This window comes from Schistocerca serialis, chromosome 4 (genome assembly GCF_023864345.2).
Source record: "Schistocerca serialis cubense isolate TAMUIC-IGC-003099 chromosome 4, iqSchSeri2.2, whole genome shotgun sequence".
NCBI classification, from domain to species: domain Eukaryota; kingdom Metazoa; phylum Arthropoda; class Insecta; order Orthoptera; family Acrididae; genus Schistocerca; species Schistocerca serialis.
This window is the reverse complement of record NC_064641.1, coordinates 450,090,613-450,105,763: the sequence shown is the minus strand read 5'-3', so window position 1 is coordinate 450,105,763 and position 15,151 is coordinate 450,090,613. Positions and strand designations below refer to the sequence as shown.

Genomic DNA, 15,151 nt, shown 5'->3' with positions numbered 1-15,151 from the left:
AGTCTTGAGGCATTCTTCATATGTAATCTTTCATACATTGTGGTGCATTCAGAGTGTGCCAGCTTCTTTCATTTGTAGATTTAGTGATTCCTTTTGATAATGTAGACTAGAACACACACTTTGAAATTTTATAGGTCACAGGAATAAAATAGAGGAAGAGAAAAGTTGACTGGAACTTGTACAGTAACCAGACTACAACTATAAGAGCTGAGGGACATGCAGTAGTCAAAATAGGGTGAGACAAGGTTTTAGCCTGTCTCTCATATTATTCAATATGTTCGTGAAGCAGGCAGTAAAGGAAACCAGAAAGACATTTGGAAAGATAATTATAGTACAGGGAGAAGAAACAAAAATTTTGAGGATTGCAAATGACAGTCAGACATGGCAAAAACTTTAAAGGTAAGCTGAATGTACTGGATAATGTCTTGGAAAAGTTATTGCAAGATGAACAGCAACAAAAGTAAGACAGGGGCAATGGAATATAGTCAAATTAAATCAGCCAATGCTGAGCAAAATAGATTGGGAAATGAGGCAGTGAACACTGTATACGAGTTTTGCTATTTGGGAAGCAAAATAACTTATGACAGCAATAGTAAAGTTGATGTAGTGTTGTACAGTATACATATATGGACAGAATAGAAGCTTTACGAATATGGTGCTACACAAGATCGCTGAAGATTAGGTACACTGAGCAGATAACTAACGAGTAGGTACTGAATTAAGCTGGGGAGGGGGGAGGGGGGGGGTGGCACAAAAATCTGTAGAGGGAGACAAAGGCTCAACTACAACAAGCAGTTTCAGGTGGACATGGACTGCAGTACTTACGTGGAGATAAAGAGGTATACACATGATAGACTAGATGGAAAGCTACATCAAACCAATCCTCAGTCTGAAAACCACCAACACCACCACCACCACCACCACCACCACCACAACCACAACCAACAACAACAACAGCTCCACATGATGTTAATAAGGGTTAATGATATACTGCGTCATGTTCTTTGGAAACCAAGAAATATTGCAGCTACCTGAATGCCTTGATCCACTGCTTTCAGTTTGTCATGTGAAATAAGCATAAGTCACATTTTACATGACCGATGTTTTCAGAATCAATGCTTGTTGACATGGAACAAGTCATTCTGTTTGGGATTCTTCATTAACTTTGAGCTCAGAACATGACCCACTATTCTAACACAATGTAAATCGACAGATAAAAAAATCTATTCGCCAAGCAGCGACATGGGAACACACACACACACACACACACACACACACACACACACAAGGGTTTAACATTTACAAGTTTCTGGGCCAGTGGCTCCTTGTTCTCACAGAAGAGCTGAATGGGAAGGAAGAGGAGTGAAGGAAAATGACTGGAGATGTTTAGGGAAAGGGGTATAATTCAGGAAAGTTGTGCAAAACCTGAGTCAGGGGAGATTTACTGGAAGAGTTGAGAAGGAAAGACTGATTGGTGGGGGCTGCACCGGATGAGATTTGAAAATCTGAGAGCTTAAAGGTGGAAGACAGGGTAATATGCAAGACAGACAGTACTACTAAACCATCGTTCACGAGTTAATAAAAGTGAAAAGCTAAGTGCATTGTATGTAAGACCAGCTACACACTTCCGTCCACATCAAACCTACAAAAATACTTACACTTTGACAGTTGCTATCCATTCCATGTCAAACATTCCCTCCCATATAGCCTTGGCATTTGAGGCAAACATATTTGTTCAGATGCAGACTCTTTACAGCAATACACCACCAGTCTCACGTCAGCCTCCACTGGACGTAATTACCTCAACAGCCTAGTTGAAAAGCAGATTTCCCAGGCCATCACACTCAATCTGGGTACTACTGATCCCTCCAAAAAACAACTTCAGAGCACACCACTTGTCACCCAGTGTTATCCTGCTCTTAAATGTATTAGTCAGCTACTTCGACAAGAACACAACTTCCTAAAACCATCCCCTGAAATGAGATCCATTTTGTCTGAGATTTTACCCACCACACCTAGAATAGCTTTTCATCACACTCTCAATTGCCGCAATATCCTTGTCAGACCGTATGTTCCTTCGGCACCCATCTCCCTACCCTATTCCTCCTACCCTGGGAACATTCCCCTGCAAGACTTGCTCTACACATCCTCCTACCACCACCTATTCCAGTCCTGTAACTGGTAAAACATATACTATCAAAGGGAAAGCCAGCTGTGAAACGACACGTTATATATCAGCTGTTATGTAAACTCTGTTCGGCCTTTTACCTCGGCATGACTACCACCCAGTTATAAGTCAGGATGAATGGGCATAGGCAGAAGGTGTATACAGACAACACATGCCATCTGAATTCTTCCCCTAGGCAACAGTTTCTCAGTACTCCCAAAGTGGGAACTAGCACTGCAACATGTCTTTGGTTCTTGCCCCTCACCTGGCCTTAATTTATATTCCTTTCTTCACTCCATCTTTCATTTTCGGATCTGTCTATTTTTCGACATCCCCTCACCCATCTCTGTTACATACAATGTTATTACCTCATGCACAATGTTTCAGTAGTAATACCTGTCTTGCATATTATCCTGTCTTCCACCTTTAAGCTCGCAGGTTTTCATATCTCTATGGGCACAGTCCCCAAGAGTCAGTCTTTCCTTCTGTTCCCGTCCGGTAATTCTTCCCTGACCCGGGGTTCTGGGTTACTTTTCTGAACTGAGCCCCTTTCCCTAAACCTTTCCAGACTTTTTTCTTCACCCCTCTTCCTTCCCATTCAACTCTTCCGCCAGAAGAAAGAGTCACTGGCTCCGAAAGCTGGTAAAAGTTAAAGCCTTTTGTGTATGTGTGTGTGTGTGTGTGTGTGTGTGTGTGTGTGTGTGTGTGTGTGTGCGAGCGAGTGTATACCTGTCCTTTTTTCCCACTAAGGTAAGTCTTTCCGCTCCCGGGATTGGAATGACTTCTTACCCTCTCCCTTAAAACCCACATCCTTATGTCTTTCCCTCTCCTTCCCTTTTTCCTGATGAAGCAACCGTGGGTTGCGAAAGCTTGAATTTTGTGTGTGTGTTTGTGTTTGTTTGTGTCTATCAACATATCAACGCTTTCGTTTGGTAAGTTACATCATCTTTGTTTTTAGATACATTTACATTATATTATCAATAACTATTCTATAACAAATGGTTGACACTGATCTTGGTCAGCTAATTTGTGAAACACTTCTTCAACCTTTCCTGCACACACACATAAGAGACCTGTGCTTGTTCCAACTACAGGTCATAGATTATTTGTTCTCATGAACTATGGTATATAATGGTTAAAAGAGTCATTAACTCTCATACAAATTATTTATAGAATCTTACAGGGAGTCCATTGGTTCCTGAGGCCTTGTTCTGTCATAGATTTTGGCTGTTTCTCAGCATCAGTGGGGAGTTGCTCAATTCCAGAGATTTCAGCTGTTTCTCAATGTCACTGACACTAATATCCGTAATATAGTGATGTGATAGTTAAACTGTGACAGCACTACTAGATTTTCCTTTGTAAAGTGTCATTTGAAAACTAATATTGTACTTTTGTGACATAACTGAATTCTTACATAATATATTCTGAAATAGGAATTGTTAAAACATATTTCAAAAGTTAGTCCTCTAAATGGTGGCAAATCAGGCAAAAATGGTACAAGATATTTGACTACAAATTCATGTAGTCTAGTTTCTGTAGTTTTTATTCATTATATTTGGATTCAATTAATTGTTTATCGAAAATCCTAGCATTTGAAAAAAAATTCTAACTTCATATATCAGCCACAGGCCATATAAATTGTATTACTACCTATTTTGACCTATTATTTGAAGCAGAAATATTTAATACTGAGAACAAAAATATAAAATTACAAGATGGTCACTGTGTGTCCTTTTGGGAATATGTCTAGTCTGTGTAAGTTAGCACTTGAGTTTGGTACGATTCATCTGCCGCAATAAGTAATCAATATTATAAGGATTTTTCCTAAAATTTCAGAATAACATAGTTACTCAGTATCCATTAAATAAAATAATTTTACTTGCCTTCTTGGAGTTGCTTACTACACCTTCCATACAACTGGATGCACAATGTCAATATAAGTTCTCGTACATTTTGTGTCATGACTGAATATGAAACAACTAGGTACTGAAGCAGATTCATTAACTGCACTTTTGTAAGTTCTTTATTGCAGTGGCATGTGCTGAAAATTGAATAGTTTTTTTGTTAACCAGAACACTACTCATAATTAAGAACACATTTGCTTCTTTTTCTAAGATACACAGGGAGAATTACATGCAAGTGGCATAATCACCTAAACTATGAAAGCAAAAATATATACAGCTGTTTGAAAAGGTAAGTAACTAGATGAAAAAATTGCTTTTACAAAGAGACAACTTTTTGTTCATAATAGATTTAACTAGCGTATATGGCAAGTAATCTCCAGATGCAGTACCAGTTACATGAATGTCATAAATCAAGAAATTGAAAGCACTTTCTGTAAGACATGCCACAAAGATAAAACACAGAATCATAGGAGGAGAGGAAAAAAGGAACAACAATTGGTATCAATATAATAAATTTTCTGTTTACTATGTAAGTGCTTAAGTACACTTACACATCAATTGTTTATAATGAATTCTGTCCCAATTCTTTTATACACGACACCACCTCAATTTTCTAATTCAGACAAATTGAACATTTTTATGAGTTATATACAGCACTTTCTTCTTGTCTGAGTGTTACTTAATCTTCAAAGAATTATATCACTTAACTTTAACAGCTTTGAACAAACAGGTGCATGTGACATGGACTAGTAATTAATGTCATGTCAATTAAAAAAAACCTCCTGTGTCTACTAATTTGACTCACTCTCTTTACTAATCACTTTTTTGGTGTCTACACTAACAGATTTCTGTCATAATCATCTCATGTGCATTTGTATGGAATATGTAATTAGAAAGAGCTACATTCCCTCATTGGTGTAGCTCAACTACATAATTTAAAAATTGGACTTTCTTTTTACTACACACAGTAAAACATATGATCAATGTTTTAAGCTCAAATTTGGTGATGTTTCAGTTAGTCACATAATTTAAAACAAGAGAGTAAGAAAGAAATAAGCAGATATTTCAGTCAGTCACTCTATTTTGAAACCAGAAGGAAAGAAAGAAAGAAGGAAAGAAAGAAGTAAGTAGTTTATAACTGACCACCTAAGTGCAGATACAAAGCTCATAGATATAAAATAGTTTCCTCACCAATGCCACTCATTAACTACAAGCAGATACGCTTCCGCCAAAATAGTAAACAGCCGTGCATCATCATTTCCCACCTCCAGTTGTAAAACACTCATTAAATCATGTGACAATAACTCCTTCTGATATGCAGACATTGATATTTCTGCATGTTTTAGAACCATGGCAAGAAATTGCTTCCATGATGTGAGGAGCTTTATCTTTTCATCCATATCCAAACTAACTCCTGTTTGCTTCTTTTTATAAATATTGTTTTCAATAGCCTTTCTACGAGTCTGTGGCACTAATTTACTTTTACTACTTTGTGAGTTGTCAGCGTTATCTGTCATTGCTCTTTTCCCACTTCTTTCTGCTCCAGGAGTGATTCCACTAGTTGATGTGGTGTCCTCAGGCTTTCTTTTGCCAGGAGAAACTGTTTTGTTGACTGCTGAAGAGCCTGGTTGGGCATCACTTGCACTTCGTAATCCATGTTCTTCACACTCTTCGATGTTGCCAACATTATGGTGTTTCTCAGCAGCTATTCCAAATATTGCTTTATTCAAACCAATGTTCCATTTTGGTTCTAGGCTCTCCACAAGCAAAGATGATATACACTGAAAATAAATTAAACAAATTATTGTACTGTTACTACAAAAATAATGCATACAAAAAATAATGGAGGTGTGATTTCATTAGTAAGGAAGTAGTTTATAAAGGGCAAAGGACTGTGACATCCTCCCTCCACTTATTTCTTTTGAAACCTGAAGGTGTGGGACCCGCTTGGCAAAATTTGTTATTTCACAGAAACTTATTTGGAAAATTATCCACTTATCTGGTTCTTCTGAGATTTAACTTCTTAATTCTTGTGACCCCTTGGTGGAAAACTATGCACTCCTAAATGTGCTAGTTGCACCTGAGAGTCAATCAGGGTGAACTTTCATTAAGTGACAGAATGCTTATTCTAGACTGAAGTTACATGAATTCTGTAAACATCACATTAGGACCCCTGCATAAACAAGTTGTTAACAAATTCAAATTTTCTTATGACAAACTGAGTGGAATTAATTAGTACTAAAAACGCCAGTGATTTTAGTTTTACAGGAAACTATATCCAAATATGAGTGATCTAAATAATTTATAGAAAATCTTCTTTAAGTGCAGTGTTTGATAGTAAATGTTTAATCAAAGAGTACACAACAAGTGTACATAATTTTCAAGTGAACCAAGCTAGCCCACCATCATATTTATGTCAAACCTTTGAAAAATAGAACACATTGTATTAGTGGGGGCTTTTATAGACTGTACCAGTTTTATGAAACTGATATTTTACAATACATAAACATCTGTATGAGGACAGATCTCTGCTGATTGTACTGGGAGAGACCTGTAGAGAAGAATGTGGCATCTTTATTGTGCATATAAATAGCTGAATGAGAAGGTTATCAGCACACTTGCTAAAATAATCCAAGAGAAATGTGACTCAATATGTAAAACTTAAAAAATAAAAAAAATTTAGGAACCCTCCTGGGTCGATTGGCACAAATGGTTCAAATGGCTCTGAGCACTATGGGACTTAACATCTATGGTCATCAGTCCCCTAGAACTTAGAACTACTTAAACCTAACTAACCTAAGGACAGCACACAACACCCAGCCATCACGAGGCAGAGAAAATCCCTGACCCCGCCGGGAATCGAACCCGGGAACCCGGGCGTGGGAAGCGAGAACGCTACCGCACGACCACAAGATGCGGGCTCGATTGGCACAATCACAGAATCATGCAAGATGTAAATTTGAAGACTGACCAAAAAATCTGGACAGAGTACAAAGAGAATGTTAAAACAACAACTCATGAAAATGTGGATCACTGCTTACAGAAAACCTTGATGAGCCAATAACCTTGACAACACATTCGACGCTCTTCTTAATAATTTAGGAAACTGACCGGGGAGTTTGCAAAATCTTAGGACTGAAAGCACATTTGTCTTGGCATCAATTAAAATGGAGGGTAGATCACTTGGTGATAGGACTCTTTCCTCTTTCAGTTAAAGTGTGGCTTACTGAATTCTGTATGCCACATGCACTGCCTATTGAAGAGGCCTCTCACTAGAGCTAGAAACCATGCATTCTGGACTATGTCCCACCCACAGGTAAGTGAGAAGGATTTCTTCTCATCTCTGTGGTTGGAAGGGAAGTATGTCACAGCCAAGAAGTTGACTTCTGTAGCTGCTGTCACTTACAGCCACTATTCATTCCACCAACTCATAACTCTATACATCAACAGTGACTATAACTTATAAAAGGACAGTATATAAAACCACAGTACTTTAAGTACATCATTCCATTGTTATCTAATCTCTTATTTCATTTCCCTGAATTCGCATGTGGTCTCATACACAGAAAATGACACCTCCTTTCCCTTCCCCAGCCTCTGCAGGCAAAGAAAGGTTCCTGGGTACGTTGGACTTGTTTTTCTGTTGGGTAAATGTGTTACATAGATTGAAGAATGCACAGTCAATCAAGAAAGATGACTTTCTTAATATGAATATGCCATATGTATTCCAGTGCCCTCACAATCACATTTTACTCCAAATCAATTACTGTGAATTTATTTGGTAAATAGATCTTGAGGATATGCTCAAAGAAAACCACAGACAAGTCAAAAGTGTCTCCATGATCGTCCTCAGCTGCAAAAACTGAAATGTAATTGTAGTGCTCATTTAAAAGGTTATAAAATGTTGAGTTAAAAAAATACCTAGAAATGCAATCTCTAAACATACCTAGGAATGCTGTCCATTCCGAATCTCAGTAAATTTAAAGCGTTTCTTGGCCTCTTCAGTACCCAGGTTGGCAGATAAATTCAACACTGAATTAGAATTGGTATCTGTCCCAAATGTCTTATTGCTCAAAGGTCAAGCAACAGTTTGATATGCATATGATTATGGAACAGAATGAGACCTACATGTTTGATATGTCATGAGTGTTTGCTGCAAGATGGCAGTGGTGCAGCAGCTGATACCTGTGGTCAGACAAATTTCTTCACTAAACAGCACTAATGGATGTAAGATAAGTAGGTCTTGCTGATCTTTACACCAAACAGCCAACATCTAGTCAGGCTTTCATAGAAGCTTTGTAAAACTGGAGCAGATGTTCCCTATCTGCTGCTCAAGACCTATGTCTAAGGCACTTATATCTGCAAAAATTTTAAACTGGTTTGTTCTGCTCAGGTTCTCAGACTAAATTACTACAAGTCACACAACTGTTATGTTGCTGCCAAAGAGAGTTACTATCAACGCTGAACACAAAAGTAGCCTAGTAGAGATAGTTCTGAAAAGGGGTAGGATTATAAAAGGTAGTGTAATTTTGATTTTTAGGTATGTTGTATGTACTGATCCTCTTGTGAAATATCCAAGATTTAGATCTTGTTCGCCTTATGCGTTTCCGCCATCTTGAATAAACTGCTAAGAAATGGCACTTTTTCAGATTTTCCTCCATAACTTGCTTCCAGTGCATTTTAGTTGAAAATATGCTAGTATCAATTTTAGAGAATGTTGACTTTCCTATAAGTCTCACATGCAACATGCCGGAAAATATGGAACATCTGCTGAGATACAAAGCTGTCAAAATCTGCAAAAATGTCAAGGAATGACAAAAAGTTAGACATGTCAGTGATTTTGCCTCAATAGCTTCTTTTTCAGGCCAGTTTTGGGCACAATACACAACAACCAGTGTTTCAGAGGATTTAATTTACGTCAAGATTCATACAAAATATTTGTAATTACTCCTTATACAAATGAGAAATGTTGCATTAACAATTTTAGTGAAAGTGGACTCAAAACTGAAAATACTATACTCAGTCAAAAATAGTATTCATGAATTTAATATCATCTTTAAACCATTACATATGCAATATCTACATTTAGTTCACATGATTCATGTAATTTTTGGGGAATTAGTGTTTTTGAAAAAAAAACACAAATTTTCAACACTTTTACATATTCTTATAGTTCAACAAAATATAGTTTAAAAATAGAGCTTAAATTTTGTTTTAATAATACATACAAAATTTTAAGTTACAAATTCATTAATTTCTGGAATTTTCATTCTGATATGGCTGATGTGTACAATGCATCACTTAACCAATTGGCAGTGGATCATGTAACTTATCTTTTTCGATACTGAATTCTTCTTCTGGTGCTTATATTATCCAAATCCCAATGAACATGTGTAAGTACAATGAAGCATTGATGTTCTGTTTTTATTTATTTACTTATTTATTTTTTCTTTGCAGCTGCATAAGTGTTTTTACATTAGCATGAAATCACATTCAACAATGTCTGTGTATCTGGTTCATTATTCATCGTCACTGGAGTTAGACCACCAATATACTTCTTCCAGCCCCACTTGGAAGCATCTTCTTCATATGCCATCCATAACTAAGCTTGCAGATAAGTTCTACATGCATGATATTGAACTGTATCCCTTGTTGGAGGTAGTCACACCAAATCGAATTTGGTATTTGTAGCAACTTTAGAAAAGCAAAGATATTGCAACTCTATATAGAGGACTGATGACCTCAGCAGTTAAGTCCCATAGTGCTCAGAGCCATTTGAACCATTTTTCTATATAGAGTTCTGGTAGGCTGACTCATGGATGATGTATAACGGACCGCATTCTCACTCGCTGGGTGCTGGTCTTAGCTGCATTATAAAATGCTTGTGTTGAAACTGAGAACTTCTGCAGTCGTGAATTGGCTACTACGGAACAACATACAGACGTGGATGTTCTCGTATAGCCAGAAATAATAGTGACTTCAGTATACCAACATAGTGATTTTCCAGTCACAGTGCTTTTCCAATTGTTAAATACTTAATGTCAATAAATAACAGTGTGATTGGGGGCAAAGAAATGAAAACATCTATTCTGGGAGGTTAATTCTACAGAATGAATAGAATTGTGAACAGAAAATTTGAGAACATGCATTTACGATGTTAAGATGCAATGGCTTCTCTGGCAATGGGTGTTAATCATATAAACATGAAAAAAGGAAAACTAGCTCTGGATCCTTTCATGCTTTTCTGTAGGATGATCATCTCTAAACAGTCGGATGACGATCTGAAAAAATACTTTGAGTACAAACTTATTCCCTTTTCACTGACACTTTTTTTTTTGAGGAAGGCATTTTCAAAAAGAAAGTCCAAATTTTACTCTGTCCTCATGCTCTTACCAACTAACTTAGAAATGGGAAAGAGCAAAGGTGATGATGTAGCTGGTGGCTACCTCCTACACAGAGTTCACTGGAATCAGAGAAAATGTTTTTCTGCTATTTTTAATTGATTTGTGACCTATATATAGCAAAATCATGGTGAAAATGGTATGGTAGTTTTTGATTGATACGTCACAGAAGAAAATAAAAGGAACACAAAAAGAACTGAAAAAAACTTGTCTTTCCAGGCTACAACCTTGTGCAGAAGTTCTCTTTGGTGGTACCATGTTTCCACAGATACCAAACAGTAAACTGTAATTGGCACTTTTCCATGTTATAAGTGGATGCGATACAATCTCCACTCTGATTGGACAGAAGAAAACCAAATTTTGCATCAGACTTGAGAGTGATGCTTCCCACTGAAAAATGTTACATTTTCAAAGATCCAGCTGCAGAGAAAGAGAAGACCATGGAAGCAATTGAAAATTCCCTTGTAGCACTTTATGCAGGTGTCTCAAATACTTCTGTAGATGAGTTGTGATACCTTTGTTTTTCTAAAGCTGCTATAAATACCAAATTTTATTTTGGTCGCCTACCTGCAGCAAGGGATACAGTTCAATGGCATGCACATAGAACTTAGCCACAAGGGTGGTGTATGAAAAAGATGCCCTCAAGTGGGGCTGGACAAAGGATAGTGGTGCTCCAACTCCAATGACAACGAATATGAACCAGATACACAGGCAATGCTGAACTTTATTTCATGCCAATGCAAAAACACTTGTGGCAACAAATACAGCTGCAAAAAACCAGTGCTTCAATGCTCCATTGTATGTGTTCTTTGTGGATTTATATCATGTGGTAATGGACCAGAGGTTAATTCAACATCAAAGAAAACGATCTAGATGATCAGCTGCCTATTTTTCAAAGTGATAAATTGTACACATCAACTACATCTGAACAAAAACCAAAGAAATACACAAAATTTTATCTTAAAATTCTGTATGTATAACTAAAATACAATTTAAGATCTATTTTTAAATGTATTTTGTTGAACTGTAAATATGTGCGAAAGTGTTGAAAATTTGTGTTTTTCTTCTTCAAAAATAGTTACAGAAATTACATGAATTTTATGAACTACTTGTATACACTGATGCGACAAAAGTCACGGGATAGTGATACGCACATATACAAATGGCGGTAGTATCATGTACACGAGGTATAACAGTGTGTGGGTTGGAGCAACTGTCATTAGTACTCAGGTGATTTGCATGAAAAGGTTTCTGATATGATTACGGCTGCACGATGGCAATTAACAGAGTTTGATAGCGGAATGGTAGTTGGAACTAGACCATTGGGACATTACATTTTGAAAATTATTAGGGAATTCCATATTCCAAGATTCACAGTGTCAGCAGTGTGGTGAGAATACCAAATTTCAGGCATTTCATCCTGCCACGGACAATCAAGTTGCTGACAGCCTTCACATGATGATGAAGAGCAGTGGTATATGCATAGAGTTGTCAGTGCTAACAGACACGCATCACTGTATGAAATAATGGCAGTAATCAATGTGGGACATACGACAAACATATCCGTTAGGATAGTGTCGCAAAATTTGGCATCAATGGGCTATGGCAGCAGATGACAGCGAGTGCCTTTGCTAACATCGTGACATCCCTTGCAGCGCCTCTCCTGGGCTCGTGACCATACGCTGGCCTCCTTGATGACTGGAAAATTGTGGCTTGGTCAGACAAGTCCTGATTTCAGTTGGCAAGAGCTGATGGTAGGGTTCAAGCGTGCTGCAGACCACGCGAAGCCATGGGCCCAAGTTGTCAACAAGGCACTGTGTAAGATGGTGGTGGCTCCATAATGGTGTATGCTGTGTTTACATGGAATGGGCAGTATCCTCTGGTATTGTTCAATTACTTAGAGACCATTTGCAGCCATTTATGGAGTTCATGTTCTAAAACAATGATGGAATTTTTATGGATGACACTGCACAATGTCACCGAGCCACAATTGTTTGTGACTGGTTTGAAGAACATTCTGGACAATTTGAGGAAATGATTTGGCCACCCAAATCCCATTGAACATTTATGGGACACAATCAAGAAGTCGGTTCCTGCACAAAATCCTGCACAACTCCGCAATTATGAGCGGCTACAGAGGCAGGATGGCTCAATATTTCTGCAGGGGACTTCCAATAACACATTCAGTCCATGCCACGTCGAGCTGCTGCACAACAATGGGCAAAAGGTGGTCTGACACAATATTAGCAGGTGCCCATGGCTTTTGTCACATCAGTGTCTATTTCATACATAATGGATTAAAGATAATATTACATTCTAAGAATATAATTTCTGACTGAGGATGGTGTTTTGGTTTCAAGTCCACATTCACAAAAATTGTTAATTCAAAATTTCTTGTTGTGTTAGGGAGTAATTATAAATATTTTATATGAAACGTGAAGGAAATTAAATCCTCTAAATCATTTGCTATTATGCATTGTGCACAAAACTGCGTTAAAAAAAGTTATTAAGGCAAAACCACTGACCTACCTAACTTTTTCCTATTTCTTGATATTTTTAGAGATTTTTACTGCTTTGTGTCATAGCATCTGTTCTCAATTTTCCAGCATGTTATACACAAAATGTGCCGGAAGTGAATTACTGAAGAAAAATCCGAAAAAATTTGCATTTCTTAGCAATATTTTCAAGGTGGCAGATAATGCACAAGAGGGATAAGGTCTACAACTTATGATTTTTTGCAAATCAAATTTGCTCCACCTTTCGCAATCCAAAATGCTATCTCTACTGGGTTAAACACTTCTCCAATGGACACCATTCTCTTGCTTGAATGTTTTAGACAGAAAATCACTAATTTGGTATGACTGGTTGGCTGATTTAATGATTAAGATCAAACTATAAGGTCATCAGTCCCTCCTACCTGGAATAGGCAAATCAACATAACTACACATTAAAAAATGGCCTAGTGCATGGAACCCAAGGAAGGAAAACCCCAAGGTCTGCTGAAGTCAACAGTGCATAGATAAATGAACAAGGAAGAAGAAAAATGGGGAAAGGAAGAAAGGCGGGAAAGGTGTCCTGTCCAGGGAGCAACCCCAAAGGCACAAAGTGTGATGGAGGACACACCCGCCACCACTTACCAAGCACCCCACCCAATATCACCCTAAAAAGACTAGCGATACGAACAGGGTGAGAGAAACGCAGGACCACAGAGGAAGAACACCATGTCAACAGAATATGCGAGAAGGGAGAAAAAGAGCAACAGAGTGGGTAGGGTAATGGCTTGTGCAGACCACCAATCCCAGACGGCTGCTGCCTGTTCAGGGAAGAGGAGGCAACAGCGCATCCTGCCAACACCGCATTGGGCCAACAAGGCTGAATTGCCCTCCCTTAGAGAGAGTGGTAAAAACCTCCTATACAAAAACCATAAAATCAGGTCAGCTGCTGAGACACTGTTCACTAATACCAAGCGTAGCATGTCAGGAAGATTTAAGATTCTGCCGCAGCTAGATTAGGACAGCCCAGCAAAATTGGACTACCGTTAATCGGGCGCCACAATGAAAGTGGGACGGATCCTTGCGACGAAGGAGACAACCATGAGTAAGCCAAGTATGGCCGATGCACAGCCGGCAAAGGATAACGGAGTCCTTGTAAGAAGCCTGCATGGAAGACCTCATCAAGTTTGTGGTCTCCTCTATTGCCATGCCCTTCCGTGTTGCAGATCCTCAGAACATGACGGTCTAACACTGACTGAAAGTCCAGTTCAGGAATAACAATTTCAAGAGGCAGGCTGCCACTAGCCAATTTGGATAGCCTGTCAGCGAGTTCATTCCTCAGGGTCTCAACATGACCCGGGGTCCAGACAAATATCACCGAGAGTCCACATTGCTAGAGGGCAAAAAGGGAATCCTGGGTAGTCAGGACCAAGGGATGGCAAGGATAACACTCGTCAAGAGCTTGTCAAGTGCTCAAGGGATTGTTACAGGTGAGGAAGGACTCACTGGTGCAGGAATGGATATGCTCAGGAGCACAAAAGATGGCTACCAATTCTGCAGTGAAAATATTGCCACTATCTGCAAAGAGTAGAGTTCATTATATCTTGCATGAATATAAGCAAAGCCAGTGTGACCAGCATCCATTGAGCCATCAGTACAGACTACTACGGAACCGACAATTGAGAATGAAAAGAATTGGTGGTGGAGCTGAGTCTTTCAGATCTCGTCATCATCATAGGTCAAAACAGACCAATGAATGGGGGACGCATCATGGTGGTGTAAGGCATGGAGAGAGAAAAGGTAGTTCAGAAAAATGAGACTTGATACACTCGTAACCCCAGACTTGGGCCGTCATTGAGGGAGGTGGATCTCCACATTTGGAAGGAGGAAACGGTAGTTCAGGAGCTCCGGCGAGCAGTGGATGCATAACGCATAAGAGACCAACTTTGTTGGTGGACAACCGTTACAGTGGAACCCTGCCTCTCCTACGAGGCTGATCAAGGGGCTAGTCCAAAAGACATCAGGTGCCAGTTGCACCTGCATCTATAATGTTGAAGGTGGTGCTGAGCCACATGCGAGACTCTCATAACCTGAGGTGTGACCAACATGTCCATTTTATTTGAAGATGGGGAAGCCATGTCAACCAGGCATCAGAGGCCAGTTCCAAAAAAATGATGGGAGCCCGCC

At 38.7% G+C, this 15,151-nt stretch overlaps 1 protein-coding gene across 2 annotated transcripts in view; it reads right to left on the bottom strand.

The window, feature by feature from the left end:
* Positions 1–15,151, bottom strand: part of LOC126475087 (nucleoporin Nup188) — a 273,311-nt gene that overhangs the window by 67,189 nt on the left and 190,971 nt on the right. For both annotated transcript variants that reach the window (XM_050102653.1, XM_050102655.1), the window contains exons 18-19: positions 5,263–5,852; positions 4,051–4,208 (exon numbers count right to left, since the gene is read on the bottom strand). In XM_050102653.1, the coding sequence (XP_049958610.1) occupies positions 4,051–4,208; positions 5,263–5,852 (748 nt within the window). The remainder of the gene's footprint in view (positions 1–4,050; positions 4,209–5,262; positions 5,853–15,151) is intronic.